At 37.9% G+C, this 18,232-nt stretch overlaps 1 protein-coding gene across 2 annotated transcripts in view; it reads right to left on the reverse strand.

Moving 5' to 3' along the window:
- Positions 1-16,394: 16,394 nt before the first annotated feature.
- Positions 16,395-18,232, reverse strand: part of LOC149845657 (uncharacterized) — an 86,906-nt gene continuing 85,068 nt past the window's right edge. For both annotated transcript variants that reach the window (XM_089995893.1, XM_089995894.1), the window contains one exon: positions 16,395-16,764. In XM_089995893.1, the coding sequence (XP_089852019.1) occupies positions 16,670-16,764 (95 nt within the window). In that variant the 3' untranslated portion in view covers positions 16,395-16,669. The remainder of the gene's footprint in view (positions 16,765-18,232) is intronic.

Consider the following 18,232-nt stretch of genomic DNA (forward strand, 5'->3'; position numbering starts at 1 on the left):
CCAAGAAGATATGGTTATCACAGGAGAAGTACATCGAGAAGGTGTTGGACAGGTTCAGTATAAACAATGCAAAGCCAGTTGGTTCTCCTTTTGCAAGTCACTTTAAGCTGAACTTAGAGCAGAGTCCATCAAGTGACGAGGAGAAGGAGAAAATGAAGAAAGTTCATTATGCTTCAGTAGTCGGAAGTTTGGTGTACGCAATGGTATGTACGAGACCAAACATCACATATGTAGTAGGTGTTGCTAGCATATTTCTTGCAAATTCAGGAAAAGAGCATTGGACAACAGTAAAGTGGATCTTTAGATATCTTAGAGGAAGCTCCAAAGTTTGTTTAAGCTTTGGGGGTGGACCACATGTCTTAACAGGTTACACAGATGCAGATATGGCTGGAGATATTGATACAAGGAAGTCCACATCAGATTTTGTACTCACTTTTGCAGGGAGAGCTGTATCATGGCAGTCAAAATTGCAAAGGTGTATTGCTTTGTCTACTACTGAGGCAGAGTACATTGCTCTTACAGAAGCTTACAAAGAGATGCTATGGATGAAAAGATTCTTGAAGGAGTTGGGTTTAGAGCAAGACAAGTACTTGGTGTACTACGACAGTCAGAGTGTCATTCATCTCGCCAAGAATCTAAGTTTTCACTCAAAGTCAAAGTATATAGATATCATGTTCTATTGGATCCGAGATGTGTTTGAGAAAAATGTACTTCATCTTGCAAAGATCTCCATAAATGATAATGGTGCAGATATGCTGACAAAAACCTTATCGATGGAGAAACAAAATACATGTCGGCAGCTGGCTGGCATGGACTCTAGTTGATTAGTTAAATTGGAGTATCCCCTTGGGTTGGAAGGGGAGATTGTTGGGTCCAGCCCTATCCCTCATTAATGGTGTGAGAAAATGGAATAGCCACCCACTACTTCCCATTAATGCAGAAGAAGTTGAAGGACCAGCCCTATCCCTCCATTAATGATGTGGGAAAGTGTAATAGCCACCCACTTCCCATTAATACAGGAAGTTGATGGGTCAAAACCCCTTCAATTTCTGGGATGAGTCTAGAAGGCTCACATCTAGAAGGTTTACATCTAGAAGACTCTATGACATCTATAAATAAGGGTGCAAAGGCTGTGTGCTAGGAAGAAAAGAGCAGAGTGGCTGTGTGCAGCATGCAGAGAGAGAAGAAGTAAGAGAGAGAGAGAGTGGAGAGAAGAAGAGGAAGGAAGAAGGTTCATTACCACACATTGATCCTCAGAGAGAGGTGTTGGTTGTAGTGTGGGTTTTGACTCGGGTTGTGCACCCGAGAGGTAATCTTGTATCTCTCTCTTTCTGTGATTTCTTTGTTGTTATTCTCTTTAGCTTTGGGCAAGCTATTGAATGTTGTACTCTCTACATTGTACTATCTACTCTTATTATAGTGGATTATTCTCTCTGTGCCCCATGGATGTAGGTCGTGTTGACTGAACCACGTAAACCCTTGTGTTGTGATTTGATTGTGCCTTTGTTAAATCCTATATTGCTTCGGCATGAATTTTTGTTACCCTCATTACTCAACAATGGCCTTGAGTGGGATGAAGTCGTCAAGGGGGTGATTTGGATACTTTACAAGTTGAGTGTAGGCAAGCATAGAGGTGATCTCAAGCTGTGTTGGTGGTAGGAGGAAGAATGGTCCATCACCAAAGAATAGCACTCCTTGCGAGGTTGCTGTGCTTGGCAAACAAACAACAAACTTCTTCTTGAGCTCAGGCATGGCCGTCGCGAAGAGTGATGGACGAGTGAATTTAGTAGGACTAAAGGGAGCCACACCTTGGTCATGGTTGGGCAAGGAAGCAGAGAAGGGGGGGAGGGGCACAGGCAGAGAGCAGATGTGGGATGGGAACTGGTCTAGTTGGGTTTTTTCCATTGGTGGAGTTTAGTGTGAGGGTGGAGTGGGAGAGGTCTGTTGTGGTGCACTTTTGATTGATGGTGTTCTGCAGAGGAATGGTACAGGCATCTCTTGTATTGAGGGGGGTCAGCATGAAAAGTTGACAGAAGGGTCAGATAGTGCAGAGCATTGAGGAGAGTTGCAGGGGAAGGTGGGGTAGGATGGTAGGCAGGATTGCCACAGTACGCAGCTACTTAGATCTATAACAAACGAACGACCATTGTTGACAGATAAAGTGTAGAGGGAAGTAGACTGGTCTATCTTGATCGGTGAAGTGAGGGCGCGGGTGCAAAGAGGTGAGTTGGCGGTTAGTATACAAGGGATGATGGTAGACAGGAAGATGGCCTGAGTTTGTGCCATGGTGATTGGTGTTGCAAGGATGAATGGTTGCAGAGATGGGAAGATATATGTGGTCGAGTTGAGTTGACTTTGTTAATGAGATTAGTCTCTTAGCTTGAATGCATATAATTAATGAAGCCAAAGCAAATTGTGGCATCACTCGGTCAACCATGAGGAAGACATGATGTAAGACCCACAATTTTTTAGAAAATTTCTGAATAAAATTCATGAGGCATTTACCAATAAAAATAGCATTTTTTCTCAAAATGCGAAACAAATCAATTCCTTTGAGCCAGTTATACTTAGGATATTCGTCGATTCGCGAATATATGCTCAAACACTCTGGAATCCATAACTTCCTACCTGAACGAAATCAAGAGATTTCCTCGAGCCAACTTTCTTAGTTACGTCAATACGAGGAGAATGGCGTACTCAGAATTTTTTAGAAAAAAAAATCGTCGAAAACCCAAAATTTTTGCAGGACCCACGAAAATATTGGTGGAACCCATAGAAATATTTCTCAGAAAAATATTCTAGAATATTCTAGAATGTGTCAGCACCTTGCAGCACCTTCCAGAGCCTTCCAGCATGTTATAGCACCTTCCATGGAAGGAATTCTCAGAAAAGCCAGAGGCATTTGGGTAAATGGGGTTGCTTAGCCCCTAAGCAACCTCCCCTATAAATAGAGGAGCCCCCCTCTCTCTAAAAATCGCCACCCCTTTTCTCTCTCTAGCTTCTCTCTCTAGAAAAACCTCCCCTACCTAGCTTAGCCCACCTGAGCCCACCTAACCTGGTCTGAGTCTGCCTGATCTGGTCTTAGCCTACCTGACCTAGTCCTAACCCACCTGACCTAGGTCTGAACCCACCTGATCTATCTTAAACCCAGTTGACTTGACTTGAACCTGGTTTGATTCAAAGTCAAAGTCCAAGTCCTTTTTTGTCCGAAGTCCAGAGTTGATCCTTTTCGAAGTTGAGCCTCGTTCGAAGCATCGAAGCGTTCTGGAGTCGTTTCTTCCTCAAATCGAAGTAAGTTCGCTTTATTGATACATCTCTCTCAAGTATTTGATTGTTTGTATATAGCATATACTTTCTGAAGTAGTATCTTGCTTTAGTTCTTGATTGAGCCCTTTTTGGACACATCGGTGTTCACTCACTCATCTCGTAACTATCGTCGGATATATATATGTTCAAATACGCAGTATATGCGTTCTTTAAAATGGTATCTTGCCTTAGTTCTTGGTTGAGCCCTTCAGAACATTTCGATGTTCACCCGCTTGCCTTGTAACTATCGTTGGATGTGGATCTAAGTGTATATCTGTTGATTCTGCCGACGCGTCCTATATCACACAGGCTATGTAATTTACCTTTGTCGTTGCGTCGTATGATGCCAAGGCTCATGCTTTCTGCAATTTCCGATTATGCATTTACTTACAATGTCGTGTTGAATGACACCAAGGCTCCTGCTTTCTGCAAATATATATGTAGAATATTTCATTCAGTTACACACCCTGAACAATAGTATATGCATTTTCTTACGCCGCCGCTGTATAAAGCACAAGCTTCTGCTTATACTAAATATATGGCGCGTAAATGAGCGTTCAAATGGAGACCAACTCCAAATCGCCAATGCGATTCCCTTACCCCTCCTCGTTCAAGATTCTGCTTGACAAATGAACCCCTATTGAAAAGGCTTCGCTTTTTGGCAAAATGCTCTTTACGTAAAGACTAAGTCAATTATGTATGGCCTGGCTATGACCCAAGGTTCCTGCAACCTTGATGGATGCAAAGTACGCACAACGGTGCACATTCATTTCCCGAGTTAAGCGTAGCGATTTCCTGCCAAAGAGGGGAGATGTCGCTGAAATGGATAAAAGAAACGCACGCTTTCTCTGTTAAAGAGAGGAAGTACTGCTGAAATTTCTGAAGAAGCCAAGAATGGCTCAGAAAGAACATAGCAGGATACTTTGTCATACAGCAGAGTGCTACCCAGTTCATGGAATGCCTTCTACAACGTAGAAGGGTTCGTCGCACCGCTGCCGATAGAGCAGGGGAGGTGCTGACGAAATGGTTGGCAGAAGAGCTGCCGGAACCAGTTGAACGGCATAATGATGTTCGTTGATAAAACGATGCCAGAACGGCTCGTATCCCTGTGCCTGCAAGGGCACCTTACTCGTAAGGGCCGCTGAGCCAGAGTAGAGGTTGCACCTTGGCTAAGTTTGGACTCATTGCGTAAAAATACGCCGAGTAGCCGATCTATTTAGATCGAGTCATATGCATGCTCATTAAGAACGATTACGCAACCAGACTCGTAAGGGCCGAAGAGCCAGAGTGTGTTGTTTCCACCCAAAGAGGTGTGATGCTCGTGGTGGCCGCAGTGCCAAGAGAGGTGTTCTGCATGCATATGAATAAGACTTAAGGTCGCACATACCCCGCGGTTGAAAATCATGTTAGGGGTACCCCCTCAGTTAATGACTGTGTTGGGGCAGACTGAATGGGGTCGGGTACATACTTCCGTAGTGATGAGGCATGGGCTGCCTGAATGGCATGCTTATATTTGTCCAAGTAATTGTAAGACTGGCAGACCCCTTCAGGAATTATGCTCACTGTAGAATGACAGTGATGGTACAACCTTGAGTGACACGTATTTTACTTTGGACCTGCTAGAGTTCACGATGACCTTAGTCACTCATGGGGTTTGGGGTCGTGGTTATCCTTAAGATCTAAGGATTGAACCCAACTACTGCAAGTAGAGGATGCATCCGAATATGGGCCTAGTAGGGTTCTCCCAGTTGAAACACACTGCCCTACTATAGATAGGGTCAACAAGCCTCTGAGGTATCTAAAATACATAGAATAATCAACCCCCAGAATGTCGAGTTGATGCCTGGACAATTGTTTCGCCTGCGTACCAAGGGTGGAAGAGGTTAAATATCGAAATAATGCATTAGCTTAGGTACAACAATGTTTGAATGTATGAGTGGATGTACGTGTTGAGTCAGTCTTGCATAACCTTTGTGAAGGTGTCATGATCGGTATACGAATGGACCGACTGGGCAAAGACCCGTGTTGTATCCGCACGACTAAGCGAAGCTCGAGGAGCTATCCTTAGATACGTGGGATACTGATGTGTCAAGTATGAAGACTTGAGCTAGACATCCCTTTGAGACCCTGAAGAGGCTTGCTCTAAGTCATGAAGACTTGAGCGGATGTTCAACTCATAGCCCTGAGGAGGCTCTTACAATATACGCTAAGTCTTAGAGGCTTGAGCGTCGTATTACGAACTGCGACCCTGAGTGGTCATTGTATGTACTTGAGTTGAATGGATATGTGATTGCATGCTTACCAGACCATCAGTGGTTCTGACCCCGTTTAATGGAGATTTCAGGTGTTGGACCTGCATGGCAATATGCAGAACAAGGCGGCATCGAGTTCCAGGGTTTCTCTAGACAGAGTTGTACTGCTTCCTTTTATTGAACCTATACTGCATTTTCAAGCAGTGATGTTATAATAAACATGTGGTTTTCGATAAAATGGAACACTTCGGTGGTCAATGAGTTGCTTGGCTACATACCTGCAACATGCTCGGAGTTTTCTAAATCTGACGACTCATTATCGTCTGATTCCGCTGCTAAAAGCTTTTCTAAGTTCCGCTGCAAAGAAAAAAAAATCATGAAAATTTTTAACTTAGCTTTGTTTTGGAAATCTGGGGCGTTACACATAATGTGAGGCAACTGGTCTTTAATTACTTTTTATGCATAACTGGATTAGGATTTGACAATAACCACTACTCCATTGATTGTAAACTTTGACAAGAGAGCAAACGACGCTAAGGTTGCCAAGATATAGGATGAAGTTGTTTAATTGGTTCAAACAGGGAAACGTGTTGATGAGGGTGTCATACTGTATAAGGAAAATTTATATGGGGAAAAATGATGATCGCACTATACGACAAAAATGTGTTTTTTTGAAATGCTAATAACTTTTAAAATCCCCCATGTCCAAATTTGTAAATATCTGCCTTTAAAAGACCTTTTTATTTTTTGCTCATGCAAATTTTCACTAGATATATAAATTTTCTTTCAAATATATGATTGTTTTTTGAAAAATAGTCTTTGTTCTTAAATCTATATATCTTCAATCCGATATTGAGAACTTGAGTTTTTACGATCGTTGAAAAGCTAAGATATATACCTACAACTTTCTTGTTTTGAGATAGAACCGAAAAACCCTCTAGGGTTCACGTTTATGAGTTCTAAAACTAGAACTGAAACATGCACTATACTGGAACAACTGAACAATTATATATCTTTCGAAGGACGTTTTGACTGAGAAAATAAAGTATTTCAGAAAAAAACTAGACAGAAATTTCTTTTCAACAACACCTGATTTGCTGGAAAATGATGATAAGTCTATGACACATCCTCGACAAAGTTCCTAAAACAGAAAATGAACAGGCGCAGTTGCACTTGTTCTATCTATTTTATGTTATTTTCGATCACAAGCACCAAAAATCCAAAAAAAACAAAAACAAAAAGGATAGAGACAAATCAAGACATTAGTTTTTTAATACCACCAAGATCACCTTGATATGACGAGTAGTTTATAAAAAACATCATTTGAAAGATAGTTCGATTGTTTAAGTTTGTAGAGCATATTTTTATTTCAATTTTGGAACTCAAAAACATGAACCCTAGAAGGATTCTCGGTTCTAGCACAGAATAGATAAGTTAGAGGCATGTGGTTCAGCTTTCTAATGACTACAAAAATGTAGGTTTTCAATATTAGATAAGAAATATACATATAACATAGATTATTCTACAAAAAATATGTGAATATGCAAATTTTCTCCTAAATACATGTGATTTTCTTTCCAAATATGTGATCTTCTTAAATATATAAATATGTAAATTTTCTTTCAAGTATGCATATTTTCTCACAAATATATGCAAATTTTTTTCTGAATATGCGATTTTTCTCCTATATATACAATTTTTCACCCAAATATGTGATTTTCTCTTAAATATATGTGATTTTTTTTTCAAATATACGATTTTTCTACAAAATATGTGAATGTACACATTTGAGATAAAATATATATATTTGGAAAGAAATTCACATGTTTGAGAGAAAAATCACATAATTTATGAGAAAGTTCACATATTTAAGAGAAAAATCACATATACACGATGAAAATCACACATATTTAGGAAAAAAATCACATATATTTGAGAGAAAAATCATATATTTATATATTTGAGTGAAAATTCACATATATTTAGGAATAAATTCGCATATTTGAGACGAAAAGAGTATATATATGAGGAAAAACACATTTAGGAGTAAATTCACTTATATTTGAAAGTAAATGTGCATATTTGAGAAGAAATTCACATATTTAAGAAAAAATTTGCTTGTTTGAGGAAAATCACATATATTTAGAAGAAAATTTACATATTTGGGTGAAAAATGCATATAATTAAGAGAAAATTCATATATTTAGGGAAAAAATCACATATTTGTATATTTTTTACATAACAATATCCGTTTTCATATATGTATCCCTTTAATCTAACATCGAAAACCTATATTTTTATAGTAATTAGAAAGTTGAGTCACATGCCTATAATTATCCTATTTTGAGTCAAAATCAAAAACCCATCTAGGGTTCTCATTTTTTTGTTTCAAAATCGTAATAGAAACATGCTCTACAAACTAAAATAACCAAGCCATCTATCTTTCAGAGACGTTTCTCTCCAACCACTCATCAAATCAAGGTGATCTTAGTGACATTGAAAAGCTAACATGTTGATCCATCTTTGTCCTTTTTTTCGTTTTTCCAAATTTTTGGTGCATGTGGCAGGAAAATAGCATACAATAGACAGAAAATGTGCAATTATGCATGTTCATCTTCTGTTTTAGGAACACAGTCAAAGATGTATCTCAAAGACTGTCTATCAATTTTCAGCAAATCAAGTGTCATTGAAAATGAATTTTTATCTAGTTTCTTTATTTTTTTGTATTTTTGCAAAATCTTTCATTTTTGGGTCAAAATGTCCTCTAGAAGATAGATTATTTGATTGTTATAGTTTGTAGAGCATGTTTGAGTTCTGGTTTTGGAATTCAAAAATAAGAATCGTTTAGGGATTTTTGGTTCTAACTCAAAACAAGAAAGTTATTGGCATGTATCTCACTTTTTCAATGACTATAAAAATGCAAGTCTTCAACATCGGATCAGAGAGATATAGATCTAAGAACAGAGACAGTTTTGCAAAGAAATAATAAAAGAAAATTCAAATGTGTGAAGGGTAAAAAGCTCTTTTTAAAGTCAGATATTTGCAAATTTGGACATAAGAAAGAATTTAAAAATTATGAGCATTTCAAGAAATACATTACTTTTGTTGTGCAATACGATCATTTTTTTATATATTTAAGTCTCTTAGCTTAGTGGTGTTGGCCTTGTTTTATTTATAGATCATCCAACATGGACAATATATTTAAAGAGCCTTGTTTGCTTGCCTTTGTCAACATATCCTTCAAAGTCTCTTTGCTAGATAGAAAAATATGGTGGCAAACTTTTGTTTGGATCATCGTCAATGTCTGGTTGCTTCAGGGGTCGTTCATTTCATATTGGAGAAAAAAAATCAACGAAAATTGAAATCCACTCAAAGCTCTCCCTTGAGTGAAAAATGCTTCCCCAGGGGAGGTGTGACATGTTTCCAAGAAAATAATTTATTTGAGTGAAAAATATGTGATCCCCACTTACTCTTTTCTGCCGATGTTTGTTTCAACCTAGGCAGAAAAGAGTGTTACTTTCATGTGAAAGATGTATTTCACGTGAAAGTAGGGGTGAAATAAATGACTCCTAAGAAAAGTGCTTATGCTGCTTGAAAATGAGGAAGGTTCTTTCAAAAAAGATTCTATGATATAAGGTCAGTAAAGTTAAAGAAACTTAAAGGTCTTAAGTTAGCAACCGGATCAAGTAAAACTTTTTATGTAAAATGCCTAATAATAAAGTGACACCTATCCATCTATCCTCACTCATGGGACCCACATATATTTTTGACCTAAGATAGCTTAGAACATAGGTTGTGTAAGGAGAGATGGGCCAATGAACATAGATACTAGATGGGGGTTTAGACATAGATCATAAATGCTTGAAATGGGGGCACAAGATCCCTATTTATAGTTGTAGAGATGGATCTTGAACCTAGGTTTAGTGGATTATGAGCCACAAAAAATGGATTCAGATGCCTACATTTGATTGGCCAAGGATTTGAGGTAGCACAATAATGTTGGAAAGGGTTTTTAGCTTAGGGGGCAAGAAATCAGGTTTGGCAGGCGGAGGGGGCTAAGAATTTGGTTTTAGAAGGCAGAATGGGAGGGTGACTTTTGGGCTTTTAGGTAATCTTAGGGTCCAAAACGCCTTCCAAGGGTGAGCTAGGCCTAAAATAGGCAACACTGGCTTGGGCACTGCCTAGGTTGCTTTGGCAACAACCTAGGTTTTTGCCTGTGCACAGACTATAACCTAGGTTGTCACAAATGAAATAGATTTGGATCCTGTTTGAATCCAATCCCTAGACGAAAATTGGGTTTATATAAGCACCAACTCAAACTAGATTTAGCCCAGATCCATACTGCTTGGGCCACAACTTGGCTTGGATCTAATCCAAATCCAAATTGCAAGGGCGCCAACAAAACTGGATATGATCCATATCCAATCAATTCAAATGACAACTTCAGTTTAGATCCATACTGAAATGATAATTGAGATCCAGATCCAAATAAGATGAGCGACAACGTATGTGCAACATTTCAGTATGAGTGACGACCTAGAATGGATCTGGATCCAAAACTATATTCAAATAGGTTTAAAACCTTGTTTTGGCTATAACTTATATTCTCAATATTCACTTGAAGTGATTTTTGATGTGTTGGAAAGATTATGATAACCTCTTCAACCCTTATTTTGGATAAAAAGCTTGAAAACATCATTTTTAGGCCAAAAAATGCATTTAATAGTTTTAGATAAAAGACATCAGTGTTTTAAAAAAACAAATATTTTAAAAAAATTGTAAGAATATGATTGGTCAAAATTAAGGTCGCTACAGATGTTCCTCTTTATTGTGGAGCGTGTAGAACTCAGTAATTAACAAAGAAGTATACATCGATTTTGAATAACAGGGGATAATTGAAAAAGTTGGACAACCATGAGATCTTTTCAAAAGGATTTTCTGACAATTGACAAGAAATGAAGTGCATTCCGTACCTTTGGTATATGTGTGGCTTTACACGAGGGTCTCCTAAACTTTGTACCTAACAAAGTCGGATTTACAAGACAAAGCCAAGATCTTGTCTCACACAAGGGTCTCCTTGGCTTTGTGCCTAATGTGTGTAGGTCTTGCGGAACGAGGTTACATTTATAAGACAAAACAAGTGCTTGTCAGCATGTGAAAAACATAACAAAAAAAACTATGAAAGATACATTGAAAAGATAATCATTAGTGACAGACTTTGTTTGAAAGACACTTGACTTTGAATGCTAACCAAATCATTTTGAAAAATGCACTAGTTCTTCTCTCAAAGAAGACACTGGTTTGCTTGAAGAGGATGTTTCAGATTGATTGTGTTCATCTTTTAGGACTCAGATTTCTCCTTCAGTCTGCAGGACAACCTATGAATCTAATGTTCTTTTATCTACGTGATAATTATAAGATAGGATTGGGTGGGTTTACCTAAGGTATGGTTTGCGACAAAACAGAGAACAGTTAGCATAATAATTGCAAAGATTAATGGGAATGCATGTGAAAATGGAAAGATGCATGTGACACAACTGATTGGACTCAGTTATGAACTCATAGTTAGTTCATCTGACAACTCAGATAGAACAACTCAAACTTGGATGACAAGTTGGCTAAAACAACTTAGCTTAGATGACAAGCAAGCTCAAATAACAACTTAGCTCAAACAAAAACTCAGCTCAGATGACAACGCATCTTAGACGACAACCTGGGTTGTCGCCCGGGCTGGGTTTCCTTATTTCTCAACTGTTTTCAATTTTTTAGCCTTGCCAAACTTATTTGAAGTCATTTTCTGATGAATTTCTCACTATTCTAAACTTGATTCTTCTCTAATTCGCTATGGAGATTAGATGAGAGCATGTTTTCCCTTCCTTTTGTGGCCATGAGCACGAATATTGTCAAATTTGTAGGGGAGACTATAAAACATTGAGACTTTTATGCATTTCTTCTACTTTTCATGCTTTTTTTTCGTTAATTAGGACTCCTTGCTTCTTTTGGCATGTGAAGAACATGAATCAAGTCTTTCCTTCGCGCGAGCGCGTGTGTGTGTGATTTCTTTGGGTTGGTTCCAAGCATGTGAAGGACTTTCTCATTCATCACCAATGGTACTTGACTTCGTATCCTCTTTATCGAGCAATTTGTCTTAGCAAGATTGAGTTAGACAAGAACCTTCTCAAGACATTGATGGAGCATTGGAATCCTTGCACTAGCACTTTTTGGCTTCCTTTGTTGAGATGACAATTAGGTTGGTCAAGACTGTTCATACTCTCATGCTTCGCCCTCCTACTCATGGTTCAGACATGGACAAGACTTTCTTCGTGATTAAGGGAGATTACAAGCCCTTGAGGATACTTGGGAAGCTCACGAGCAATTCTTATTGGCAACTTTCATTTCAACCTTCAGACAGGAAAAAAGGAGTTTCTTCTTTTGCCTCTTGAGCAACTCTATAATCACTTTCGCCCCCAAAAATTTTTTATGCACTCTATGCTCTAGAGAGGAACCACCTTCATGCATCATTCGTGCTTTGCACTATAGTAGTCTTCTTTTTCAATGCGGGCAACGAGATGTTTGATTTATGCTATGCTCACATGATCCAGCACTGACAGCGACTTAGCGACCGTGTCAACTTGTCAATGCCAGTGTTAGCATTCTTGTATTGGGGTACGAGTGATTTTGCTTATTCTCGTTCCCACAACTTTTTTTGATGTACTTCTTCATATATGGACCCGGGAAAAACGGGGATCTATTCAAACCGGTTCTGTTTGGACTGGGGATGGAAGATATAAAACGGGGAATAAACGGGGGTGAAGGTGAAAATCAAAACCCATACGGGGATGGACTTACTCTTGCGTCTGCCCTGCCCCGTCCCCATTTCTATCCCCGATCTCCCCGTTAATGAAATTATTAATATACACTTATATATATATAACCCTAAACCCTTTCTCTCCTTATTTTCTTTTTATTCTTCTCAAAATAGAAATAAAGTTATTTTGAGATGGGGATGAGGACAGGGACCGGGATGGAGACAGCTATTTTGAGATGGGGATGGAGGGCAAAATTTTGAGATGAGAATGGACCGGGGATGGAGGGCAAAGAGAATAGACAGGGATGGAGGGCAAAATTTTGAGACAAGGCAGGGGTAGAGACCTTGTCCCCGCACCCACTGCCATCCCTAGTCTCTTGCCATGAAATTATTCTTTGTGAGCTAAATTACTAAATTTAATTGTGATGTTTTTACGCCTGACCATTGTTTCGTGTAGGATCAGTCATTCGGGAGGAAGATTGGGATTGTGCACAAGTGAGGTCACCTCTACTTGTTTTATTACCTAGGCTAAAGACCGCAGAGTATTGTTGAGATCAATGTTGTAATTATCGTTACACTTCTATTGAAAGGGTTGGCGATACAGGTGTATTGTACCATATCGTGAGATACAGAAAAAAAAAAATCATCTGAAAATTTACAAAAAACAAGAAATATATAAAAAGTAAAAATTAGAAAATTTATAAAATAAAACAAAAAAATTAAGCATTATGAAAAATTAAATATACACATGTACTACTATAATAAGTGAACCGTGTTGTTACAACCTAAAAACTAACAAAACAAAAGGTTTACTATTAAACAGTCACATTAGATAACAACCAAAAGAAAATAGATTTGAGTAAACAAACTATAACAATCACATAATTAAAAAATAAAATAAAATTTAAAATAACTATAAAAATTATAAATATAACCACAAAGAGAAATAAAAGACATTTAAGTAGTTAAACTATATTATTAAGTAAACTTAATTATAAAATAAATTGAGCATGAATAAATATGTAACAACTATCATAAAAACTATATTTATGATGTTATAATAATGTGTCCATTACATATATCAAAAGAGTCTAAAATTAAACATTAAAAAGTAAAAGAAAAAAAAGTAATGGGTCATTTCATAGGTAGTAAGCATAAGTTTCATAATGTCTTTCACTAATTAATTTCAAATTACAATAAGCAGAAAAGTTGAATAATGTTTGCTCTTACATAATAATACTTCTATTCTTTCTTGTCTTAACTAATCACAATAAATTAATAAGAACTTTCTACTTGTTTGTTCCCATAGCTTATGAAATAAGTGAATAAGACTACTAAAATCTTATTTATGTAAAAAGTTATCATTAAAAGTGAAAAGAATCCAAAATAAATTACCTGAAATTTTACAACAAAAAAGTGAAAAAATAGTTGTATCTTACGATACAACATACGGTGTGATACTGTCCGATACACTGCATTTTCAGATTCGCAGGGGTATATCATATGACATGGGCCAGAGTTACTACGATACATTAGGATACGATACTATACTGGTAATATTGATTGAGACCACTTTTGTTGTATTCAATATTGTGACACCTTCATCTTGGTCATGTGTCTAAGTCGAAACTTCAGTTTATGTTATCTTCTACTCTTCTTAGCAATTGTAACAATGATGTGTCCAGTGGTGATAGTTGTTGAGAGAGCTATAAACTAGCTAAGAGTCATGTTCTCTCTTTCTGTCATAGGAAAGTTGAGTTTAGTGACTCTTTTGAGTTGTTCACTTTGATACATAGAGTCCCTCTCCTGTTATGTTTAGAAGAAATACATCATGCCTTGTGACTTTTATTGATGACTTTGATGCGAACCCCGTTAGGCGTTCATCAAAATCTCTAATTAAAGATATTTGATTCAAGGTCCTAATCAATGAAAGTCAAAGGAAAAAAATCTCTAATAAAAAAATAAAATAAAATACCCTAATTAAATCAACGAAAACCCTAATCAAACTAAGTATAAAAAACCCTAATTAAAAAAAATGATTCAAAGACCTAATCAAAGAAATTTCTTATTCAGAGCTAGAGCAGGCATTTCGCCACCAGCCTCTCGTTGCCCAGCCGCTGCATGGGGGGGGGGGGGGGGGGGAGAGTCAGGATTAGACCCCCTCTGGCTGAGGTTTTTTTATTTTTTTAAGTAGTGTTACCATCGTATATGTTCCCAGCATAACGGGGGGAGGCAGGGCTCACCGTTCCACGGACCCGATACATGTATTCAACATGGTTTGGCTGTTGGTGACCCCACCCACTGATTACTTGCTTCGGTGGGAAACTTTATCATAGCAAACATAATCATTCCGAGTATTAGGGCCGCCCGTGTGGCCAGCAGGGTATGTGTGAAGGTGTTAAGACGAAGATGCCGTATCAAATTCTGCTGGCGCGTGGGTGTGTTCTTAGCTTTATGGAGTATTGGGGCATGTAAGGCATGGTGGTCGTGCCCTCAGGGTTTTACCTCACAAGGGGGCAGGCCCATTAAGTAACCCCGTCTTGGTGAAGGTTTCCTAGTCTAAAAAAAAAATTTGTTCGGAGTCAACCATTAAATCGTATTTTTAATTTTTTATAATTAAAAGATAGTATTTTTAGTGAAAAATTTTAATACGCCTACTCACAGATTTTGGCATTGACAACAACAACAACGACAACAAAAACTGCTGGAACGTCGGGGTAATGGCAAAATGTGTACGTTATGTGAATGTGGTGCTGGTTTGATGGAGTTGGAATTAGAACGTGGGTATGTATGTGTCCATTGTAATTCAATTTGGAAAAAGTTCTGCTAATTATGAGTTCCATTGGACTAATTCAAACACATGCTTATGTTCACAGTTGGTATTAAAGATCGCATGCGTTAATTCCAAATTTTAGCTGGCATGGCCTGATCTCATCCTTTATAAACTTTGAGAAAAGTTTGGTTTAAAAATAGTTAAAACAGATAAGGCTGTCAACAGGTCCGGTTTGTATCAGGTACCGACCCTATCTGAACCTGAATTCCCAGGTATGGGCATGGAAATGGCTGACCTTAGTAATATTTGGGTCGACCTGAACCCGACCCAAGCAATATGCGGGTGCGGTTTGGGTCATGTTTTTTCCAAGTATCCAACTAGACCTGATTTTTTTGCCGGATACCTGACCCAACTATTATATATTGTTAATAAAAATAAAATTTTAAGATTATGTGAGTCCGGGTTTGGGATTCCATTTTCCATGACCCGACAAAATCCAAACCCGAACCCAGTTATTAGTTATCTGGATGGGTCCGGGTAAACCCTGACACGGACTTGACCCAACCCGTTGATAGCCCTAAAAAACAGAACCATGTTTTGAGAGCGGTTTTGGGGATTTTTACTTTTGCAAAATTAACATGATAGATTTGAATGACATTACGGCTCTCTTTGGTTTCTAAACATGCTTACAAAGCCCAATTGCAATACAGCAATGCAAAAACACGCTTATAAAGCCTAATTGCAACTTGAAAGACAGCATTGTGCGAGGCCCATAGTACACGAATACCGGCTTCAATCAAATCCAGGCTTTGTTATTCGCATTATGAACTTGCTTATGAGATTTACTGATGTTTGGATCCTGTTCATCCCCAAACAAACCTGACCACTCATATGATTCAACTCATCTCAAGTAGTCTCTTGACCACAAAGTTAATCTTTAGAGTTAGACATCGAATTTAATCAACCAAACATTCTAACCTTGTCTGGGTCTGGATCCCCTTGGGTCCATTTCAAATCCAACTTGTAAACTCCATTCTCAGGGTTTATACTCTCGCTGGTGTTTTCTTTCTATGCTATCACGCAGACAAACCTTCATATATCAAGGCCTCTTCCAATTTATATGAACATATCATAAACACTAGAGCTGGACCCAGATTATATTCACAGATAAGGGGTGTGCAATCGGGTCAGGCATGCGTCAGGATAAAGTTGATCTGCATTTAGATCCAAAAAGAAATGTGCAAACCGGGAAGAAAATGAATAGGACTTCTGACTTATAAAGAAGGATATCAGATCTTGGCTCGTCTATAAAGTTGCTGTTACTGCAAACCTATGTTAGGCGCTTGTTACACTCAATTACTGTGTTACATTTTAAAACTAACGAGGTCACATAATTACTAAACCAAATGAGCAATTCAACGGCAACCAGTCATCTAGACTGTGATTGGTCAAACTTACTGCATCAGTTTCTTAGTACAACAATTTCAAACCACAGTTGAATGCTTGCATGTAAGATACGCCTGAATTCTTTTAGCCTTCCTCCCAGTCTATTTCATCCTCATCTTCACCTGATTCCTCAGCTAGCGCATTCAAGTCTTGAACCTTGTGAACCTCATTTGCATTACCTGTGATGGATAATTTTTTGTCAGAATATTTTAGTGACAAAACATTTTAGCTCTCCACAGAAATTGGTGTTTGCATTCAATTTACATGTTATCAAGCTAACGTCTAGAGTCATTTTGCAGTAGATACATTAATGGACATAAGATGGGAAAAGAAAAGAAAATGACATGTAAAATAGGCAAGTGCTAAAAGATTTTCAACCATCACCAAGTTCATGGTAAATTTACAAGAGCATTAGCTAATTCCATATCATCAGAATACGAAAAGAGACATGGAAAAGATCCAATAATCCAATCAAAAGACAGTTGCATCATCATTTACATGCAAACGTCCTTTTAAATAATGCATTGTTGCTACCAAGGACCATTATATCATGAAGATGACTAACCCATGGTGCCATGAGTACAGAGAGTTATAGGCAGAAAATGTTCAGATATAAACTGTCAGAATGTCTGCAACGTCATAACCAACAGAATAGGGCTTCAATTCACCAGAACTATCTAGCTTCTCGTTTTCACCTGAACTTTTTCATTTTGCTAATAGCCAATATATTATCTTTTAACAATTCCAAATTTCCAAGTGATTGCCATCATTAAACCTGATGGTCATAAGTTCACGTCTTTTGAACATCATTATAGTCCCCACTAAGACTTATTCGTTTTGCTTTGACCAGCTATATTTATGAGACAACTCTACATGGTCAGGGAAATAGCACAAATTCTGTAGTAGTTTTATCCCTAAATTCACTTGGTGAAAATAGGTAGATGTTTAGGCAACAGCCACCCATTGACAGATCTCGGTCTTGCTTTTTCACACAACTACATTCTTACGGGGGCCCTATTTATCATGCTCCTAATAAATCTAGACAACAGTAACAGCCTTTTAGCACCTTAAGAAAACCCTGATACATGCACATGCACATGCACACACACACCCAAGAAGCTAACACAATCATTAAACTTGCACAAGTCTTCAATTCCCTTCAATTAATACTGCAATAAACGTCGTGCTGCAAACCATCCAGAAATAAATCTAACCTACATTTCAAACTACATAAGCTCATCTTTATCAGGCTCTTCATAAATCTAAACTAATGTAACCTCCATTTAGAACAAAAAACAAGGAAAAAAGACGTATATTAATTCCACAATGAACCCGAAAAAGCTATTCCATTTAAAACAAATTAGCTTTGCACTTCCACCACAGATCCAAACTAATCCCAAGACATCCACCCTTAAAATTCAGACTTTATATAATGTAACTACTGCAATTCATAATCTTGAGAGAGCATAGAATGGCAGTGGTTAGTTCACACATGAAGAACATCAGACTTGACAGAGAGTTACAACCTCTTTTAAAGAAAAAATCAACTGGCCTGGAATAAGGCTCCAATACCAGTGTTCTCCAGGGACTGAAAGACTGAAACAGGAAAGGAAGAAAAAAGGAAGAGGAGAAGAATAATTAGGTCAC

This window comes from Nuphar pumila, chromosome 2 (assembly GCF_984573655.1).
Source record: "Nuphar pumila chromosome 2, dmNupPumi1.hap1.1, whole genome shotgun sequence".
Lineage (NCBI taxonomy): Eukaryota > Viridiplantae > Streptophyta > Magnoliopsida > Nymphaeales > Nymphaeaceae > Nuphar > Nuphar pumila.